General features: G+C 51.2%; 1 protein-coding gene across 7 annotated transcripts in view; it reads right to left on the reverse strand.

Annotated features, from left to right (window-relative positions):
- Positions 1–11,070: 11,070 nt before the first annotated feature.
- Positions 11,071–22,120, reverse strand: part of DAG1 (dystroglycan 1) — a 71,334-nt gene continuing 60,284 nt past the window's right edge. For 6 of the 7 annotated variants that reach the window (XM_077858875.1, XM_077858873.1, XM_077858874.1 and 3 more), the window contains exon 3: positions 11,071–15,894. In XM_077858875.1, the coding sequence (XP_077715001.1) occupies positions 13,492–15,894 (2,403 nt within the window). In that variant the 3' untranslated portion in view covers positions 11,071–13,491. Of the gene's footprint in view, positions 15,895–17,497; positions 17,626–22,120 lie in introns of those variants that run through there. The other variant, XM_077858879.1, reaches the window with a different exon arrangement.

Below are 22,120 nucleotides of genomic sequence, written 5' to 3' on the forward strand. Positions count from 1 at the left end.
GGGGTTGGGGTCGTGCTGGGCCCGGGCCGGCGGCTCCCGGGCGGCTGCTCACACACTCCGCGCCGCCGCCGCCGCCGCCATCTCCCAGCTCGGCTCGCGCCGCCGCTTGCCGCTGCGCATGCGCACGCGCGGCCCGCGCGCCCCTTTCTTGCACACGCCCCCCCTCCCCCGCCCCCAGCGCGCGCGCGCGCGATTCCGCCAGGCAGTGAAAATGCTTGTCCACAAGCCAGCGGCGGGGTCGCCGGGAAACAGCCGCCGACGTTAGCGCATGCGCCCTTCGAAGCCGACACTGCTAGAGTGTGCTACCGGGAAACTGGCGAGGGTTGGCGGTGGCGTCCCACGGGACCAGGATGGAAGGGCACCGGCCACAAGAAGGGGCCCTGGGGGCGTCGCGCCGGGCCCCGCCCTGGTATCAGTGACGTGTCCTGCCTCGGGAAACTTGCAAGCAGGGGCTGTCCTTTGGGAAACCTCGGTGCCAGCCAGCAGGCTTCATGGGGACAGGCCTCAGAGAGGGGCCACCGAGTGTGGCCTCCAAGAATGTTTAGAACTTGGAAAGGCAAGTGAACGAGGATGTTCAGAGGCGCAAGATCGTGGAGGGACAGAAACAGGATGCTTGGCAATGGAGCCAGATTGTGAGTGTCTCAAAGGACAGCTGGGAAGTAGAGACTTTATCTAGATGGCCATGAGAACCATCTGGGATTCAAGCTGAGGGTCTGGTCCCACGGGACAGGAGTCTCAGGAAGTGTCGCACCATCTGGGAAAGGTGGAGGATGTGTCAGGGCTGGCCTAAAGCCAAATGGAAGGCAGCCTCAGTAGGCTCTGGGACAGTGACCTTGAGGATGGGAGAGAGGAGTTGATATTTCTCAGAGCCTAGAGCTGAGACTCCCAGAGACTGTCTAGATAAGTCTGCAGGCTGCCTCTGCATTAACCTAAGAGCTCACCAAATTACTTTTATATTACCTCACTTTACAGACTTCAGTGTTTGCACACTACTAATCCTAACCTTACCATGAGTCTTTGCCTCATGGCTTCTCATACAAACCTGTGCTTTCCTGAAATAAATATATCCTGAAGATAACAGACTATATTTCAAACTAATCCTGGTTTCATAAATCACGGCTGTGTAGAAGAACTTGAGTAAACTTGGACCCATTTTACAAACTCATTTAATTATCCTAATGGTGAGGAATATATCACATGGGATGTCAGCAGTTCTAACCTCACCTGGAATAACCTGAGGATCCCAATGAACACCAATAGCCAGGCAGATGGACAGACCTTGGCTGGAGCTTCCCCATGTACTCTGAGCTACTCTTCCCAGCAAGCTCTGCTCTTCCCAAGCTCTTGGGATGGAGCTTCCATAAAGCATGGACTCCCTGAGGACGCCTGGGTGGCTCTTCAGTTTAGCACGTGCCTTCTGCCCAGGGCATGATCCTGGAGTCCCAGGATCAAGTCCCACATCAGGCTTCCTGCGTGGAGCCTGCTTCTCCCTCTGCCTATGTCTCTGCCTCTGTGTGTGTGTGTGTGTGTGTGTGTGTGTGTGTGATGAGTAAATAAAATCTTTAAAAAAAAGAGAGAGAAAGAAAAAGAGAAAAAGCCTGGACTCCCTGACTGCCTTACTCTGACTGTCTGGTGAGAACCTCTCTGCCTGTGTTATCATGGCCTTCACTGTGTTTCTTCCTAGTTTGGTTCATCTCTGTGAGTGCCTGATGACTGTGTGTACACATCTAGGATTCTGCAAGAACCACATCTCAGCTCTGACTCTTCCCAGGTGGGACTTTGGCAACTAAGTGAGGCTTGCTAAGAGTCCATTTCCTAGCCTGCAGAGTTATGATAACACTAGCATCTCTAACAGGCGTTGTGAGAGTGGAGTGACTGATGTTAAAGCCAAAACTCAAGTAGCTGGCACACATATTATTACTTGTCTCGCTGGTGGGTGGTCTGCGATTTGGGGATTTTGTGTCACATCCTTTCTCTGGGGTAAGACTATGAACACAAGCACTGGGGGCAGGCCAATGACCTGACCTGGGCTCAACCCAGGTTCTCCTGGCTTCACAGACACCAGTCAGTGTGGTTTGGGCTACTTGGAAGCAGGGAAGAGAAGGATGTTTGTTTTCTATTCTTGTAGAAGCCAAAGGAGCTAGGGCTTTCCACAGATTTAAGTCAACATGCCCCTGGTTCCAATGGGGGTAATTAGCCGTACCCAGCCAGCGGGCCTGGGGACTTGCCCTCCTCAGAGTGGATTCCTGGCTACTAGCAGACCTCCAGGGTCTCTGCTACCTTAGTGACAAATGACACAGTACAGTGGACCCAGGAGGACCTGGAAGAGCAGGCTGGTGGTGCCCCTACCTTCCTTTCAAACTCTCAGTTCCACTTCTCTGAAAAGCATACCTAGAAGCATGCTTGTTCTGTCCGCATCCATGGCTGGCATTCAGCCCAGAGACTCCTGCTAGCTGTGAGATGAAGCTGGCCTCTAACTGTCTGGACCTCTGATCGGTCCCCCATGTTTATTCATGATTCTGGGGTTGTTTCCTTTCCCTTGACCTAGAGGAGGGGATCCTCAACAACAGGACTTTGTCTGACTTGTCCTATCTTCTGGGCTGGTCTTCAGTGGGGCCACAGGGACTAATGGTTGGGCTGGGTTCTCCACATAACTCTGAGCATTTCCCTCACCAGCACTTCTAAGGGATTCACCAATCACCAGGCTCAAAGCACCCCAAAGGGATCTTTGGCTGTAGCAATTGCATCACTGCATTCAGGCTGTTGACTTAATAAGTGACCAAGAGAGTGCTAAGATTGGGTCCAGACTTTCTCCTGGTGGAAGAATTGTCACCAATCTGTCTACATTCACCTAGAAGACTTCACTAGGCTTAACTTTATGACAAGTTAACAAACAAATCTCTGTGCAGAAAAGCTATGTGGTGTGTCTGGTACCATTCCTCCCTGGATCCAGCTGCTATCCAGCCAGGGGATGAACCTGGCGACCCTGCAGGAATTTCCCAGCCCCCTAAGCCTCACTCACTGAAAGTATCTCCTTCCCACTTCAGTGTGACATGGCACACAAAAAGAAATGACACATGGCAGTCATTTTGGAGAAAGGCCAGATGGGAAGACAATTAGTCCACATGCCAAAACAGAACTGACGGATGAACACATGTCAACTTTCTTCTCGAGACTGTGCTCTCAAACTCTTATAAAAGCTTAGAGGGAAAATGGAATCAGAAAAAAATTCATCCAGGGATGCCTGGGTGGCTCAGCAGTTGAGCGTCTGCCTTTGCCTCCAGGTGTGAGTCCCGGGATCGAGTCCCACATCGGGCTTCCTGCATGGAGTCTGCTTCTCCCTCTGCCTATGTTTCTCTCTCTCTCTCTCTCTCTCTCTCTCTCTCTCTCTGTGTGTGTGTGTGGGGGGGGGGTCTTTCATGAATAAATAAATAAAATCTTTAAAAAAAGAAAAGAAAAAAATCCATCCAGGTAGGAAAAGGCCCAGTCAGAGCCAGCTCACTACTGGGATTTGTAGAAACACTTAGTCATTGGAAGTCAAATCTTGGGAGAATGAAAGATGCCAGGCCCACGCAGCTGCACCTGGATGCCAGTGGGGCCACGGGCAAGGCACCATGCAGATGAGCCCCAGGAAGGTGAGAAAAAGCAGAGTGCAGGCTCTTGAGATTTCCTGCTTCCCCACACAGTCCAGTTCACCCGGGGCTGCTACTTTCAGTTGAAAGCTCCACAGGGAGGCTCAGGATTCAAAGATGAAGATGCCAACAGGGAGAAGAAGAACAGCAAGCTTTGGAGGCAAGAAGAAGAGGTAGAGAATATGGAGGTGGAAAAGAATGAGGAAGGATGACTGGGGACAGTTCTAGACTATTTGATGCCATGGACTTTGTACTGTTCCAGAGAGGCTGGGAGAGCCAGCTCTATCTTGAGGCCCCTGGGCTCTGTGCTCTTCTCTTTGTTGTGCTGCTGCTGAAGCCTCTCTCACCTGCCAATAAGATGCAACTCAGGAAAGTGACTCCCTGCTCCCATTCCTCCTCTGGGATGGAGAAACAGAACTGAAGAGAAAGGAAGGAAGCCCAAAGAATAGAGGGTCTCCCCACCAGCTGAGATTTATCAGCACCACTCACTATATGAGGAATAAGGCAGCTTGCCAAGCAAGCCTCAGGCTGGTATAAAGCTACAAACAAGGGACAGCTCGGTGGCTCAGGGGTTGGGGGTCTGCCTTTGGCTCAGGGTATGATCCCAGAGTTCCGGGATCGAGTCCCACATCAGGATCTCTGCAGGGAACCTGCTTCTCCCTCTGCCTGTGTCTGTGCCTCTCTCTGTGTGTCTCTCATGAATAAATAAATAAAATCTTAAAAATAAATAAATAAAATAAACTTTTAAAAAAAGCTACAAACAAGAGATCTGCTCTTGCTCAGCAGCCTACCTGGGCTGGCCTGGACAACCTTGTTTGTCTACTAAGGCCTCCAGCTGACCCATGGTTCTTGGTAGAGTAGGAAAAGGGAATGAAGCTGGAAGGTATAGAATTTGCTAGATGCATTGTCTACATAATTCGTTTCCTGTTGTAATGTGCAAATCTTTATTTGCCTTATGGGGAAAGAGCCCATAGAAATCAACAGAAATGTTTACCACCAGGGACGCCGGGGCTCAGCAGTTGGGCGCCTGCCTTCCACTCAGGTTGTGATCCCAGAATCCAGGATTGAGTGCCTCATCGGGCTCCCTGTAAGGAGCCTACTTCTCCCTCTACCTATGTCTCTGCCTCTCTCTCTCTCTCTCAGTCTGTGTCTCTCATGAAAAAATAAATAAATCTTTAAAGGAAAAAAAAAATAAAAGAAATGTTTACCACCAGTCTAACCCCACTGCCAATGCATTACTCCTAAAAAAGCTAATTAGGCCCCACTGCTATTAGAGTTAGGTGCTTCCAGAGGCTTGTTATGACAAGAAAAAATAAAGAAGACACAGTGTCTCCAAGTTGTAAGCTCTAAGTCAAAACATGCTGCTTTGCTTGCCCCTCTGCACTCCCAAGCCTCTTGGTTGGCTTTGCCTGTCTCACTGAGACATGCATATACCCATCCCTCAGCCAGGGCATACCTAGCTCCTCCTCAGTGCCAAGGCCAGAGAAGACTGTGGGACCTGGTCTCAAGGAACTCAGCTAGTAGGAGAAGGACAGGCACACAAATAATTTCCCAGAAACTATACAAAATGCTGCCTTGATCCTTATTGCAATCCTTCCCACCATGATCTCAGTTCTCATGGAGTTCCCTCTACCTACCTCTGTTCCATGAATGGTGAGGTGGCTGCCGAGTTGGGGAACAGGCCCAGGTGGAAAATTATGTCTGTATGTCCTCTCCTAACCAGCCCACATGTCCTACCACAGGCAACAGAGGTTCAGACATGACTTAGGCAGTATGGGAGAATGCAGAGTTTGCTCATCCCCTCCAGGAGACTCAGTTCCACTTTTCTCTGGAGAAGTCTCTTAGATGACAGCCTACCTCCTAACCCCTCTGTGGCTCTACTATTGCAAACCCTAGCACATTACTGAGAATCACTCTTTACCACCAGGGACTTCAGCCTGTGGGACATAGCCACTCTCTCCACTGAGCTTCATCTTTGTCCTAATCAGAGTGGATTGTGATAGGGCCTGTTTCCCCTGTCATCTTTACCGAGTGCCCAGGAAGCCTCCAAGAACCACTGGAAGAGTTCCTGCCTTCCAAGAAAGGACAGAATGGAGCAGGATGTCTGGTAAAGCAAAAGCCTTGTGGCAAGTAGGTCCATAGTCCCTTAGGCCTCTGCTAGGTTGGGTGATTTCAATTCAGTTAAATTTAAATTTTGATTTAATTTGGTACTTTTGAGCCCTAGGACAAGGATAGCATCAGGCCAGGCTTCAAGGATACAGCAGAAACCAAGACTGTGGAGTCTCCTCTACCCTCCCTGGGATTGCGATCTCCAAGTCTGATCTTTGTCTGGTTGCTCCTCAAACCAGGCCCTGATCTGAAGGATGTGACTGATGGCCTTCAGTGTAGGACTACTGTCCTGCCCTATAGCAGTGGACATAGCCAGAGAACAGTAAGGACTGGAGTCAGACTTGGGCATCATGGTCATCTGAGAAGAGCCCTCCCTGACCCCCCCAGTTTCTGGCCTTGGTAGCAGCAGGTATCAGGTGGGCAGCAACATCTAGTTATGTATTAATAACTCCTTCAGGGATGCCTGGGTGGCTCAGTGGTTGAGCGTCTGCCTTTGGCTCAGGGCATGATCCCGGAGTCCCGGAATCGAGTCCCACATCGGGCTTCCTGCATGGAGCCTGCTTCTCCCTCTGCCTATGTCTCTGCCTCTCTGTGTGTGTGTCTTTCATGAATAAATAAATAAATAATCTTTAAAAAAAATAACTCCTTCATCTGGGAGGCCTAGCATGGGCATGGTCTTTCTGACAGCTGACAGTGCAGGTTGAGAAATTCCTAGTTTGCCTAAACAAAGAACATTTCGCCATTTGCCACCAGAAGAGCAGAAAGACCATGTATTCAGCTGGGCCTCCCCTACCCCCTATCTTGGCTTACTCCAACCAAATGCTCACCATCCCACGCCACCCCCCACCAATCCCCTGATCTGCCCCAGGGATCTTCTCAGGGCTGGCTTACTCCAACCAAATGCTCACCATCCCACGCCACCCCCCACCAATCCCCTGATCTGCCCCAGGGATCTTCTCAGGGCTCACAGGGTGACTCTTGCCCTCTCCTACACATTCCTGGTCCAGGGCTTCTCTGAGGAGGCTGGAGGTCTAGGAATAAGCTGATGTGCTGCCTGGAAACCAGAGCAGGGCTTGAGGGGCACAGTAGTTGCTGAGTCAGAGCCATTGGGGTCACAGTGGATGCCTCTTCCACATCTCATTTGCATTCTAAACACTGTATGGGACACAGGAAAGCAGAGCTGCCCAACTCTTACCCCCACCACAAGGATACACTGCGTGCTCTCAAACAAGAGCAGGACCCATCCCCCTCAGCATCCCCCAAGCCCAGCTCCTTGCCCACCCAACCAGGTCTGTTGTTCCCTGAGGGTGGGTTCATCCAGGACAAAGCTGGTCCTCATAGAGGCACACCCAGAGCCAAGCTGCTGCCACCACAGGACCTCCTCACCCCTGCCATCACTAGCCAGCATCTTTCTTCACCTTTCTCTCCCAAGACCTTTTGCAACAGAGGTGCTGAGGGAAGTAGGCAGTGAAGGGAGGAGTGATCCCTGGAAAAGGAGCTCCCCTGACCTGGCTCCCAGCTACTTCCACAAGTCCCAAACTTGGGCTCTGCCCTCTTACAGCCTGAGGCTGTGACACCATGAAAGGGCAGCTCTGGCCCTAGGAGCCTTGGCCAGTTGCCCTAGAGTGTGCCCAGGGCTGGGGAGGCAGCTTTGGGCAAGGTGTTCCCTGGGGCTTCGGCATGCCTCTACTCCAGGGTCAACTCAGAGAAAATCAATCATCTCCAGCTCCATCCCTGTCTGCTTCTAATGCCAAGTGTACAGAAGCGGCACAGACTAGGGGGACCCTCAACCATGCGACTGAAGGGCCCTACTTGCATTCAGAAGCCTCTCAGACCGCACAGTTCTTTAGGCCAAGCGCTCTGAGGCTGGAGGAAAGGGGGCCTGGGGGAGCATCCTGCGAGCGCTGAGCCCACCTGTGTGCAGGCGCCGCTCACAAACGAAGGCAGGCGAGTGCGCAAAGGAAGCATCCTTTTTGGTTCCCGCCTGCCTACTTTGGAATTCGAGGTTTGCCCACAGGGCCGCAGGAGCCCGGGCCCCAGATCTGCCCCTCCTGTTCTCTGCCACTTCCCTTTCCGAAGGAGAACGGTCCCAGCGAAGGCCAGCCTCCGAACCCCAGCTACACCCGTCCCGGGGCCTTCCGGGGCTGTCCAGCGGTGGCGGGACGAAAAAGACGGGCCCGGTGGCACCCCCCCCAGTCCAGCTGCTTCCCCTTCGGCCTCGGTCCTGCCCACAGCTCCACTCGGCCCCGCCGCCCCGTGGGCCTCAGTCCCCTCCCGGGCCGCCTCCGCTCGGCTCTAGGCGGGGTTCCGCCGGGTGCTCCCCGGAGGCCTGAGTCCCGCCCACAGCCGGCCTCGCCCGGCTCCCGCTCTCCCCACGCCCTCCTCGGCCCGCCCACCGCTGCCAGGCTCACCCCGGCCTCTGGCGCCACCTCGTGGGAGCCTGCGGGCACTGTCCGCCCCTTGGATCCAGAGCGGCGGCCAAGCGACTCTCCAGGCTCACCTGGGGGACACCTGGAAGCCACAACTAAGATTGAGAGCTACCCCCATCACCGCCCTGAATCCACCTAGGGGCACCATCCTGGCCACACAGAACTTTCTACAGAAACACAATCAGATCAGCTTCGCTACATCCCAGCTGAGACTTCAGGGTCACCTTCACCAGAACTGGAGGCAGTAGGGATCCCTGGGTGGCGCAGCGGGGGATCTCTGGGTGGCGCAGCGGTTTAGCGCCTGCCTTTGGCCCAGGGCGTGATCCTGGAGACCCGAAATCGAATCCCACGTCGGGCTCCCAGTGCATGGAGCCTGCTTCTCCCTCTGCCTCTGTCTCTGCCTCTCTCTCTCTCTGTATGACTATCATAAATAAAGTTAAAAAAAAAAAAAAAAAAAGAACTGGAGTCAGTAGAGGTAGTGAGGGCCCTAGAAGTGCCCCCAATTTTTAAAAAAGATTTTATTTATTTGAGAGAGAGAGAGAGAGAGAGAGAGAGAGAGAATGAATGAGGTAGGAGGGACAGAGGGAGAGAAAATCTCAAGAAGACTCTGTGCAAGGATCCCTGGGTGGCTCAGAGGTTTAGCACCGCCTTCAGCCCAGGGCATGATCCTGAAGTCTGGGATCGAGTCCCACAACCAGCTCCCTGAATGGAGCCTGCTTGTGTCTCTGCCTCTCTTTCTGTGTTTCTCAGGAATAAATAAATAAAATCTTGAAGAAAAAGAAAGAAGAAAAGAGAAGAAAGAAGAAAGAAGAAGAACCACTCCGTGCAGGGACACCTGGATAGCTCAGCGATTGAGCATCTGTGTTTAGCTCAGGGCCTGAATCCTGGTCCAGGGATCGGGTCCTGCATCCGGCTCTCTGCAAAAAGCTTGCTTCTCCCTTTGTCTTGGTCTCTGCCTCTCTGTGTGTCTTTCATGAATAAATAACTAAAAGCTTTAAAAAAAAAAAAAAAGACTCCATGCCAAGCATGAAGCCTGATGTGGGTGGGGCTCCATCTTAAGACCCCAAGATCATGACCTGAGCTAAAACCAAGAGTTGGACATTCAACTGACTGAGCCACCCAGTTGTCCTTGCTCATTTGTATTTTTAAGATATAGTAATCTTTATAAAGGCGTGAAGCTCACCTTCAAAAGACTCATGCTGGAGTGGGGCCTTCCATGCTTTAGAGGAGCTAGGGAAGGGCCTCTCCCAGGGCCTTGTTCAGCCTGGGAACAAGTGGAGGCCAGGCTGGGGGCCATAGTAGATGAGTCATGTGGAGTCTTCCCACCAAACAGTGGTATTCCGAGGAGCTCCTAGACACCTCAGTATTTCCTAGCCAAGGTTTGGTCCACAGGCCCAGCCCAAGGATCTTGGCCCAATGAAGTCCTTTTACATCAGGAGAAAATGCAGATTCTCTTAGCCTCATTTGGGTTCTGTTGCCTTTATAGGCAGACATGTTTAGAGTGACTCTTTATCCCAATTCTCAGGTTGTCTCAGAACCCCTGGGAGACCAGTCCTGTCCCCACTTTACAGACCAGAGGGATCTCAGGAACTTGCCCCAGGTCAGAAGTGGATGGGAAGGCAGATTCCTGTGGGTCTGTCCCTTCCTCAACTCTGTCCCTTCCTTCCTGCTCCTTTCCTCCACCACCCTCTCTCCAGCTCAGAAGACCTGAGTACAGTCCCTCTCCTACCAAGAAGTTATGGACTTTGCAGGAGTGCTAGGGAGCAGGGGTCTGCTGGTACAAACATCAAGTATTCCCAAGTAAGAGCAGGACAGTGCAGATGCCAGAAGCCCTTGTGGCTTCTCTTCTGCCTGGCCCTGTTGACCTTACTATTCTCTGCTAAAGCCAGGGTTCCCTTCAGACTAGTGAGTCAACTCATAACTCAGTGGTTTCAGGTTAAACATTAAACAGAACTTCCTGAGGCCAAGAGCTAAGGGCAGGGTTATTTCCTGGGCTCCTGCCTCTAGGCCTAGGGGGCGAAGCATGTGTCCCTGAACTAGGGGCAGCCTTTCCTGGTCCTCAGTCAGTGTGGCAGTCCACAAGTAGTTGTTGGAACTGAGCTCTTACCTACACTACGAAGACAGGTCTCAGAAGATTATGAGCAGAGAAGCAGCCTGGGGGCTATAGGTGGAGATGGTGAGGACCATGTGGGGGTGGGAGCAAGCCTACAAGAGGTACCAGTTGTTCTGTGACCAATGGCTCCTATCCTGCCACTGGTCACAGCTGCTGTGTCCCCTGCCTCCCACACCCTGGGCCGTGACCCAGGACAACCCAGCCTCTTCCTGAGCACTGAGTCATGCTTCTCAGCTGGCCTGTCCATCTCAAGCAGGGCACTTAGGGGCAGGCCCCCAGAATCTATAGGCCCAAATAGGGCAGAACAGCCTGGCCAGAAACCATTCTCCCCTTCGCCCTCGCTAAAAGGCCAAGGCCAAACCTGCCTTGAGACTACTTGGGAGACTAGTCAGCCCTAAGATCACAAGATAGTGGGGGAAGAAGCAGGGGTGAATAGGCAGGGGCTTACTCACTCTGGGGCAGACAGCCTATGGCAGGAGGACCTTTCCCACCATCCTCCCAGATGAGGAAACTCAAGATTTTTCTGCCAGCTCATACAGAAGAACAGCAAAGGGGAGTTTGTGTGTTGGCAGAGCATCTGGAGCACACACCTACCCCTCTCAGGGGCACAAAAATGGTAGGGCATGGAGGCTGTTAGGTAAGCTGCTTGAAGGCCAGCTCTTAGCCCTCTGAAATGGGTCTGGCTGGGTCCCCTCTTCCCTCTGTCACATGGACACTAGACCCGTACCCTATTCATATCCTAGAACATTGTAGGGGCCAGGGAAATAGATGCTTGGAGGCAATGGCATTGTAATAAAGACACTGCTTTTATTTAGTTTGATATGTTTCTATACAGAATGCTGAAAACACATCTTAAAATCATATAGAAGGAAATAAAAACATGTCAGTGGTTGGTGAACACTTGAACGTGAGATTGGCTCTGTCTCACAGAGTCCAACGGCCATTGCTAGCCCGGCGCTCAGGGGAGGAGGCTGCCTGCAAGGGCATTGTTGCTGTTGTTATTCTGTTCACTGCCCCATCGCCTCCAGTTGCTATGGCAACAGGCCATTCTGGGCCAGCCATGTCTCTGTGTGGCAGTGCCCGATGGTGGGGTTGCTAGGGGCAACAGAGCTGTTTGGAAGGCCTTTCAAAACCCTCACCTGGAACACTGGAATTGTTTATTTTTTGACAAGGTCATCAAAAATAATCTCACCAGGTCAGACCTCATTTGTGCTCCTGACTCTGGGGCAATGGGGACACTCTGGCTCAGATCAGGGCTGGGAGGCAAGAGACCCAGTCACCAGAGGTCCACTGAGCCCTCATCCACAGGCTCCCCAAACAGGGGCACTGCTCGCTTGAGTACCTGACCAAGGACTGGGCAGGGGAGAGAGGCTGGGCCCTCTGGGAAAAGGCGCAGGGGGAATAGCCTCCTGAGAAGGGCAGGCTGGAGACCCCCCTCCACTCTGATCAGCCCTCCCCTCCTGAGGCAACACATGCAAATCCTCTGCGGAACAGTCGATATGGCTTAGAAGTGGCTGCTCGGTGTGCAAAGGGAGCCTGGGTCCACCCACCAGCCCTCCATCACGGAAGGGATACATTATTGCAAAAGGCATTCCTCCCTAAAAGGTACCCAAAATAACTCTTAGACATCAAGAAAAGTCATGCTCAAAATGGTTTCTTCCAAAGGAGGAGAATCAAAGCAGAGTGGGCACCCCTGAGTCACGGGACAGAGATGCAGATGGACGGACGGACGTTCTGCTAAAAAAGGCAAAAGAAGCCCAGTGTAATTCCAGAATTTAAACCGTTACGAAAAGAAGGCGGGGGGGGGGGGGTCAAAATGAGCAAAGCCGTCAGTTCCATGGAATCAACACTAAGAGCTTGTACAAACTGCTGTAAGCATCACCATTTTTTAATCTTTTTTTTAATAAAACAATTTGAGGCTGTATAAAAACTTTAGTAAAAAATTAGCTTTGAGAGCCCACAGATTTTTACTATGAACTATTGCTGGCACTCCTCCCCCGCCACCAGACCTTTCCCAGCCCAAGGCCTGGGACTGCAGTGCCAGAGAAGAGGGGTGGGGTGGGTTGGGGTGGGGCTGTGGACTGTTGGGACAAAGCGGCCAAGGTCAAGTGAGGAAAGAGCATCACATGACATAAAAATATTGCATCTTCACCAAAATGTCCCCCACTGAGTGTTTCAAAAACCATGATATTCCTTTCAGGAGGGGGGGGACACCACACAGAAGAAGGGTAAAAGAAAATACGTTGATGTGGTCGAGTCCCTCGACCTCCCCAGTCACCCCCACGAGCAGCTAGCCCACCCTGGAGCACCTAGGTTGGGGGCCACGGCCACCACTGCCTCTTGGGAGTCCCTTTTCCATGGAAATGAAGACCCCTTGGTGGTGGGCCACTAGCGTGTGTGGGGTGGGGGTGGGGTGCCCATGGCCAAGAGGCTCCCCCAGCTTCTAGCCCCTGGCAATGGTGGGAGAGCAAGCCCAGCACCAGGACCCTGGCCCCAGAGCCAGGGCCGGGAGGCCCCCAGTCAGGCTCTGGGATATCAGAGCAACCAAGTTTACAGAGTGTGAAAAAATAGGATTCCTTTGATAAAAAATACTGTCCCTTGGTCTTCTCTAAGTTTGAAACACCCTGGGAGCTTATTTTTAGCAAAGCAATTTCCCATACCCACCCAAAAATTATACATACAAGTTTAGGTAAACAGCAGATTAAATGTAAAAACTTAACCTTAACTTCTGAAAGTCCTTTGAATTTAATCTTTAGCTACTGTTTTCCATGTTACATCCTGCAGCTAGACACACGTGAATAGAAAAAACAGTACAGTTAGTGTTAAAGGCAAAACGCAGAGAGCCGGGAGGCCACCCAGCACTGCCTGCGAGTTCATTCACGGCTCCTCACTCCCTCCATCTACCTCTACTCCAAACAGTGCTTTCAGAGCCAGCCATCAAAACCGCAGCAAAGAATTTTCTATGAACAAACAAAAAGCTGTTAGGCAAAAAATAAAAGTAAAAATGTCCCCAAAGTCTCTCCAGCTGCTTTGGGGTTTTGGAGGACCAGAGGGCGGGCTTGTCCAGGCCTCGCGTCTGTCAGTGTGTGCTAGGTCAGGTGTCGGCTCCCGGTGGGCGGATGGTCTGCAGGCCACCGGTCTCCACAGACAACACCATGTTGTCTCCAGGGCCCTGCCCTACCCCTGCCTCCACCCAGGCGCTTGTGGGTTAAGGGGGCACGTAGGGAGGGGGCGACCGGTACGGGGTCATGTTCTTGGGACGGGAGCCCTTGCCCTCCATGGGGGCCGTAAAGGGTGGGGGGGGCTGGTAAGGAGGTGCATTGGGATCCTCCTCCCGCAGGGGTGTGTACTCTCCCACGGTGTCCTGGTTCAGAGGAGTGGTCTCGGGCACGCTCTGGTTGGGGTACTCAGGAGGGGGGAGAGGGGCTTTCTCCTCCTGTAGGATGAGGGGCATACTGGAGGACGGGGGGGGCTTGGAGTCATCCAGCTCATCTGCAAAGATGATAGGCACTCCCTTCTTGATGAAAGTGGCCTGGTCCTCCAGTGTTAGCTTGCCCTTCCGCTTCTTTCGATAGCAGATCATGGCAATGATGCCGGCGATGAGCAGGATGGCCGCAACTACTACGGCCGGAATGACTGTGTGCAGATAAACATCATCCTCACTGCTCTTCTCGGGGTCTCTATCCGGCACATCTGTAGATGGTACCTCTGAAGGCACCCTCCTGGGGGGTGCTACAGGGATAAACTGGAGGTGCCGGCAGCTGCCTGAGCCCGTCACAGCAATGCTCGAGGCCTGGAAGTCCGGCTCCAAGGCATTGGAGAAGGCAGCCCGCGGTTTTCCATTGTCCTCGGCGATTCTCTGGCTCAGGGCCATGATCTGCTCCTTGGGGCAGGGCTCCAGGGGCAGTGTGTTGTTAGTCCACTCCACTAGGATGGAACCCCGGGTGATATTCTGTAGAGTGATGGTGCTGCAGTTGCGGTCTCCGAAGGCGAAAGCTAGCTTCTTCACCAGGGAGATCTTCTTGTGGATGTCATTCACCACTGGCACTGGGTCCCCCATAAACTTGGCCTTGAACCGTGCAGGAGCCCTGTCTCCTTGAGGGCGCTTGTGGACATGGATCTCAAAGGCGTCCACAGCTGACAGGCCCCCCTTGTCAGTGGCGTGCATAAAGTACTCATGCTTGCCCACGTGGCTGCTGTCAGGCAGGCCATACATAAGTTGGCTGTTGCTGTTGAACTGTACCCAAGACTTCTCACCTACCAGCTGTTGCTCCCGAAGCTTCAGGGTCAGCTTTAGCTTATCAGTGGTGGTGTCCTCGTGGTCATAGAAGGTATCTGATGGGATCTTCACCTCAAAGTAGGTGCCAACCCAGGCATCCACCCTGTCGATGTGGTTCTTCAGTTCTGGCCGCTGGTTCGGTTCTCCTCCACGGGGAACCCCACTTGTGGTGGTGCGGATGCGAGTCGGCGGGGAGGCAGTTTCCAACCTGGTGATGGGAGCTTTGGTGGTGACCCGCGGCACCGGTCGGGGTGTCCGTGGCTTTTTGGTCGGCCTTCGAGTTGTGGTGGTTGAAGAGTCAGTAGAAGGCGTGGCTGGTTTTGGTGTGGATACTCGTGGCTTCTTGGTGGTAGTCGTGGGAGGGGTGGCGACTGCCGTGGGCTCCACATAGCCAGGAATGGTCATCGTTGGACGGATCTGGCCGGGAACTGTGGTGCCAGCTTCTGACACCCGAGTGGGCTGGATTGGGCCTAGAGTTGGGGTCTGAATAATGGCACCTCGAGTCCGAATGGTGACTGTGGGCTTTCCAGGAACAGGATCTCTGACTGGAGGAGCCATTGTCTCTGTTGGAGGAGCAATGGCTGGAGATGTGGGGGTAGGCACAATCCTGGACGGTGGCTCCTGGATGGCTGTGGTTGGAGGCCCAATGGCAGTGACAGGTGTGGGCGTGGCATGGATCTGCCTCCGGATGCGTTTTGGGATAGGGGGTTTCTTGTTGGCAATATGCCAACCCACCACAGGGTAGCCAAGCTGGGCAGACATAGCGCCCTCCCTGGCAGGGGCCTCCACACCATGAATATCAGGCACATTGTTCTGGTTCAGGGAGCAGCCCAGCTTCCAAGAGAGCAGGGCCCCATTCTCTACCACCTTTTTCGCATTTCCTGGGCCAGCCATGAAGGCTGACATGTCAAATAGTCTATTATTCACCACTGGCACCAACTTCATGTTGTGAAGCTCCACTTCTGAGAAGCTCCGCATTCTGTGCAGGAGGTCGATCCTTTGCTTTGGGGTCATCTTGGTGAGGTCAGCATCCAGAATGACTGTTAGGACAGTCACAGGCTCATCAGCAGCGCAGGCAGAGGACACTACCTCAGCAGGGTCTGGGGATGCCGCCCGCACAGACTGTGGCTCACTGTGGTCTTCAGGGTAGACCTCGATAGAGAACACACTGGAGGTCTGGGGGACATGGCTCCCATTGGCCCCCAGCCGTGTGGCGCTCACTGAAATGTAATGAACACCCTTATCGGTGTCAAGAGGGAGACCCTCCAGGGTGTGGCTCTGTGGGTCCCAGTGCAGCCAGGATGGCAAGACCTCTTTCCCCACTGCTGACACCTAAAAGAGACACCAGCATGAGTTAAGTGGCACTGTCAATGCATAACCTGACAATGATCACAACAGCTCATCCCTGGCCTAGCCTGAATTGTGTGACAGGAATTGTGTAATTCAGAATTTCTGTTGGGGGAACCAGATCCTTTCCTGGAGATCTCATTCATTGGTCACGAAAGACTAAGGCTGCCAGACAGTCTAGTTTGGAAGGCAAATGACTTGCTCAAGGCCACACTATGAGGAGACAGCAGTGGTGGTACTCAAATACACGTCTCATCCTGGAGAACTGATGCCATGGAGCTCAAGAACATGGAGAGTTTTTGTAACACTGAAACGTCCTGTCACCTAGTCGCCCACTTGGCCTGCAGAATCAGGTCCAAGGGATCCCTGGATGGCGCAGCGGTTTGGCGCCTGCCTTTGGCCCAGGGCGCAATCCTGGAACCTGGGATCAAATCCCACGTCAGGCTCCTGGTGCATGGAGCCTGCTTCTCCCTCTGCCTGTGTCTCTGCCTCTCTCTCTCTCTCTCTGTGACTATCATAAATAAATTTTTTAAAAAATTAAAAAAAAAAAGAAACTTAAGAGCTTTAAAAAAAAAAAAAAAAAAAGAATCAGGTCCAAGGGTCTCACCCCTCAACACTCCTTTCCAACCTTGTCTCAGACTTCTCCTTGCCCTCTGAAGACACCATTGTGTTTGAGTCATATGCCCTTCCTGACATAAGGGAAGGGCATAAGACTCAAATGTATATGACCTTGGGTGTAAAGGACAATTCAATGTCCTCAGGTGCCTCACTTTACAACTACCACGTCAGTGGAACATATATTCAAGTATAGTGGGACACATTTGGGTAGCAAACATGGCTAGACATTATCTAACGTCTTCATTAACCCTGCTTTTCAAACCTCAGGAAAAATTGCAACACCTGGGTGGGGTACTGGAAACTACTCTAGAAGAGTGTTTATCAAAGATTCCCAGAAGCTCTGGTATCTAAAGGGAGAGTTCTTTAGTCAATGAAGTTTGAAGCTCTGCCCTTACAGAGCCCAAACACAGAAACAGGCCTGAGGAGCTTACCCCCTCATTCCACCCAAAAGCACTTCCCAGGTGCTCCTATTTTAGAGTAAAAGTCCTTTTCCACAGGAACATGACTGGTAATAATCAAGGTATGCAGAGAAACTTCTATCATCAGCTGACAAGAAGGAAACAAGATTTGTGCCTCTTGCCCAGGGCCCTATCTAGGACTACTCTCACCTTTGGGAAATACCTATTCTTGCCCCCAAAGCAAGAAAGGTGGCACCTTCTCTCTGGTCTAATGAAAGGCCCTCAGCTCCACCATTCTGTCCCCCAGAGTCCAACATCTGGCATATCTTACTGCCAGCTTCAACCCAGGGATTGCCCTTCATGGCCACTACTTGTCAGCAGAAAGATACCAAAATGCTTCTCTTCCCGCAGCAGGAAGGCCAGAGCCATGCCTGCTGGGCTCCCTAGGGGCTCCACTTTCTCAGGATTCTTGCCAAAAGCCAGAAACCTGACTGGGAAGGAGACTGTGAGCTCCTACCTAATCTTCCCAGTCAGGACCTGGTGTCCAGGCCATGTCATTCTATCAATCTTACCAGAGACTGGATATTCACCCCCCTATAAGCAGGTTTCCTGCCTCCAGCAAAAACCCATAAGAAGACATCAGACATTATTAGAAGTAACTGTTATTGGCACTATCCTTTACTGCTTCTGAGCCACTGAGATTACCAAGGATCTGTGAATAACATTTCTTTTGTGACATCACAGCAACTTGAGGTGCACCACTGTCCCCTTAAGGCACCACTAAGAATCCCCCTTTCTGTCATTCACCATCCACTGCAAACACAGCCCACATCAGAAGTGGTAAAATAGGAGCACCTGGGTGGCTCAGTCAGTTAAGTGTCTGCCTTTGGCTCAGGTTGTGATCCTAGGGTCCTGGGATCGAGCCCCACATCAAGGCTCCCTGCTCAGGGGAGCCTGCTTCTCTCTCTCCCTCTGCCCCTCCCTGCTGCTCACGCTTTCTCGTTCTCTGTCAAATAAGTAAAATCTTTTTTTTTTTTAATTTTTATTTACTTATGATAGTCACACACACACAGAGAGAGAGAGAGAGAGAGAGAGAGGCAGAGACATAGGCAGAGGGAGAAGCAGGCTCCATGCACCGGGAGCCCGACGTGGGATTCAATCCCGGGTCTCCAGGATCGAGCCCTGGGCCAAAGGCAGGCGCCAAACCGCTGCGCCTCCCAGCAATCCCCAAATAAGTAAAATCTTAAAAAAAAAAAAAAAAAAAGGTAAAATATCTGTAAACATGGGTGTCTTCAAATCCGTGAAAAACAATAAACATATTTTTCCTTTAAAATCTTTTTTAGCAGGCAGCCCGGGTGGCTGAGCGTTTAGCGCTGCCTTTGGCCCAGGGCCTGATCCTGGGGACCTGCGATTGGGTCCCACGTTGGGCTCCCTGCATGAAGCCTGCTTCTCCCTCTGCCTGTGTCTCTGCCTCGCTCTCTGTCTCTCATGAATAAATAAATAATCTTAAAAAAAAAAAAACCTTTTTAGCTACAAAAATAATACTTATAATGCCTTAAATTGTTTTAGTTATGTTAAATATGAAAACTGTCACATCCACATATAAACATGTAAAGCAAAGGCTAACTGCTATTATTTTGCAAAAAATAGGAAGCAAAGCTGTAAGGCCCATATGGAGTAGTCAGGGAACAATGAGATGTTCCCATATGGTGGGGCATGACTTGGGGTCCTGAGAGGCACTGAGTAGGTGAGCCAGGGTGTAGTGAGCTTTCCAGCCACCCAAGTATGCTTCCTAACTGCACTCTATCCCAATGGCCACCACTGGGATGACAGTACACCTAGTAGAGGGAAGGCCTAGAACAGAAAGCTCAAGGTGAAGCCATCCAAAGGGAAGCCACCTATAGAGAAAACCAGAGCTGGGAGAGAGACCAGGACAGGCTCTGGAAGTGGGTACCAATTGGCTGGCCAGGCCCATGGGACATTCCTGAGTAGCCAGGCAGCTATGCCTGTGCCCACCCCTATGGATTCTGTCAGCACATATGAGTAAGTAGTCCCAGTGCTTTTCTAAGTCTCTCACCAGCTACACAAGGGCACTTTACAACAGAGAAAACAGAGAAGGGCCCCGCCCCCTCAAGCTTCCCCACCTGGCTGGGGAATTCCAATTCCTATTCTGCTGACCCCAACAGCCATAGCTCTGCTGCCAGACATTTCCTAAGGAATAAGCCTAAGGGATCCCTGGGTGGCGCAGCGGTTTGGCGCCTGCCTTTGGCCCAGGGCGCGATCCTGGAGACCCAGGATCGAATCCCACATCAGGCTCCCGGTGCATGGAGCCTGCTTCTCCCTCTGCCTGTGTCTCTGCCTCTCTCTCTCTGTGACTATCATAAATAATAAAATAAAAATTAAAAAAAAAAAAGATTAAAAAAAAAAAAAAAAGGAATAAGCCTAAGCCCTCTTTGGCCAAGGTTCCCACATGGCCACCCTCGGAAGACATACACTTATTTAAACTATGCCAAGTAACATCATTACTTGTTAATAACATGTAACTGCCTCTCCAACCTACACTTCTGCCTTCCATTCTGCAGACTCTGGCTCCTCAGGATCCTGGAGCATTGGCCATGCCCTGGCCACAGGACAGGTGTCCGACCTGGATCTAGAAACCTGAAGCAGACAGTCCCCAAAGTCTTGGGTACTCCTCATATAGGAATGAAAGGTATCAACCTGAAAGTTCTAAAATCCATGCATCTCTGAGCATCCTGGTACTGGGAATGTTAGGCCTAGGCAGCACTTTAAGTGACAGTGATTCACTGTAATAAATGGCCACAAGAAGCAAAACAAATACAAGCTTTACAAAGAACCTAGCCAAGTCACTAGCAAACTGGTACCTCTGCATTTTCAAGGCCATTTGGGGAAAGCCCCTGGACGGGGAAGCCTGAACATGCCTAAAGGGCTGCCAGTGTCTACAGTCCCTGAAGGATTCCACCAACAGCCCCACCCTTCCGAGGGCACTCAGTTGAGGGAATGCTCTGGAATGTAACACCTGCTCTACCCTGTAAAAGCAGGAGCCCTTCAGCTCATGGGAACTTGACACATCTTCCCAGGCCTTCAAACCTTTCAGGCTCTAGAACACTTTTCCCCTCGGGGCCTAAGGGCAAAGCAGGATATAAAAGTTCCTCCAGAGAGATGCTGCCCCCATAGCAAGCCAGGACTCTTCCCTATAACAACAGCCAACCTGACAGGAAGCCTCATCTCCAGTAGTCCTTGGCTGAATCCTGGTTCCAGACAGACTGGGGCTTGACCCAACCTTAGCCCTGTTTTCTCATCTGTAAAAAAAGGGAAAATGATGCCATCCTTGTACAATCACAGGGCCAGGCACATGCTGGATTTTCTGTGGTTGCGGGTTCCCTGCCCACTCCTGGGGTGAGAGAGGACCCAATATGCATTGTGAGGCTACTGCAGCAACAGGTCCAGGGTCCATTCCCCAGTCTTCCTTCTGGCCTTGGACCCAGCACATGCTGCGGAGCCTTGCCTCCCTGGTCATCCCCGAAAGCAGAAGCTCAAAACATCAAAGGGAAGTGGGGAGGCCACAGGAAGGGAAAACCAGGACTCCCAGGGGAACAAGGCCCTGGGACCCTCAGAGACTTGCTTGCCAACCTGTCTTCCAGGAATGGATGAAAACCGAGGAGCCTGGGGGAGGAACTTGCTGCAAGGACAACCCAAACAGCATTCACCTCTTTAGTCTCAAACAGATGTGCTCTATCCTGGCATGTTTGCACAAGAGATTCAGACTATTCTTGGATCTCTGGGTTTGTTCAGATAAAGATTTCTGCCCTAGCTGTACTACCTACAACTAACACTTAATGGCTGCTCTGTGTTAAGTGCTCATCAGTACCAGCACATGTGTTTGGATGACAGGCTAGTCCAGGCCATGGAACTCCTCCAGGGTTTCAGATCACTCAGCCCTCCATCACCAAATACCAATATTGCCTTGGAATTGGGGGAGGCAAGGCATGCCGACCTTATAAAGCCACCACCATGGAAAGAAGCCTTCAAGGCTGTTGGTGGGAACACCTGTAGGAGACAGAAACTGCAGGAAGAAGGTTGATTTAAGAAGATCACAGGCTCTACCTCACAGGCTCACATAGAGCCAGAAATCTTTCCAATTTCAGCAACCCTCAGAGAGGACATGCTTCTGAGATAGAAGGCAAGCCCACCACTGAGGAAAACAAGATTTCCAACTGCCACATCCAGTTTTAGAAATCTTGATCCATGAAATACATCTAAAAACTAAGAATCAAAACCACAAAACTTGGACAGACCCATATGGAGCTCCAAAGACTACCCACCGGCAGCTCCACAATGAATCACCATGACCAATGACTGGGGAACTGCCAAATGTGAAGGTTTTTGTCACTCTTTAGCCTATATTAACAGATAACTAGTAACTGACTCCCTCTTCAGTTCTGGGGCATTCTCTCCAACTGCCTCACTGGTGCCCTCTCTCTCACAAAGTACAATGTCAAACACCAATTTGATAAAGATATAGTACCTGTTACAAACACTATGCAACACAAGCAACATGTCTCACCTCAAATCAGTATCCTTAAAAAAAAAAAAAAATCAGTATCCTTCTAAGTCTGGAAAGAGCAAATGAACAGAGGAACTTTCAGTACTTAATCTCTCATCAAAAAGCAAGTTTCCAGTATCAAAACCAGATAAAGCCACCACAAAAAAAAGAGAACTACAGGCAGTATCTCTGATGAACACAGATGCAAAAATCCTCAACAAAATATTGGCCAACTGAATCCAGCAATACATTAAAAAAATCATTCACCATGATCAAGTGGATTTGTTCCTGGGATGCAAAGGTGGTTCAATATTAGCAAATTAATCAATGTGGTATGTCATAACAATAAGAATAAAAATCATATGATCATTTCAACAGATGCAGAAAAAGCACTCAACAAAGTACAATATACATTCATGATAAAAACCTTCAACAAAGTAGGTCTAGAGGGAACATACCTCAACCAATAAAGGCCATATAAGAAAAACCCACAGCTAACATCACACCCAATGGGGAAAAACTGAGTTTTGCCCCTAAGGTGAGGAACAAGACAAGGATGTCACTCTCAGCATTTTCACTCAACAAAAGTACTAGAAGTCCTAGCCACAACAATTAGACAACAAAGAGGGGG

Source organism: Canis aureus, chromosome 19, assembly GCF_053574225.1.
Source record: "Canis aureus isolate CA01 chromosome 19, VMU_Caureus_v.1.0, whole genome shotgun sequence".
NCBI lineage: Eukaryota > Metazoa > Chordata > Mammalia > Carnivora > Canidae > Canis > Canis aureus.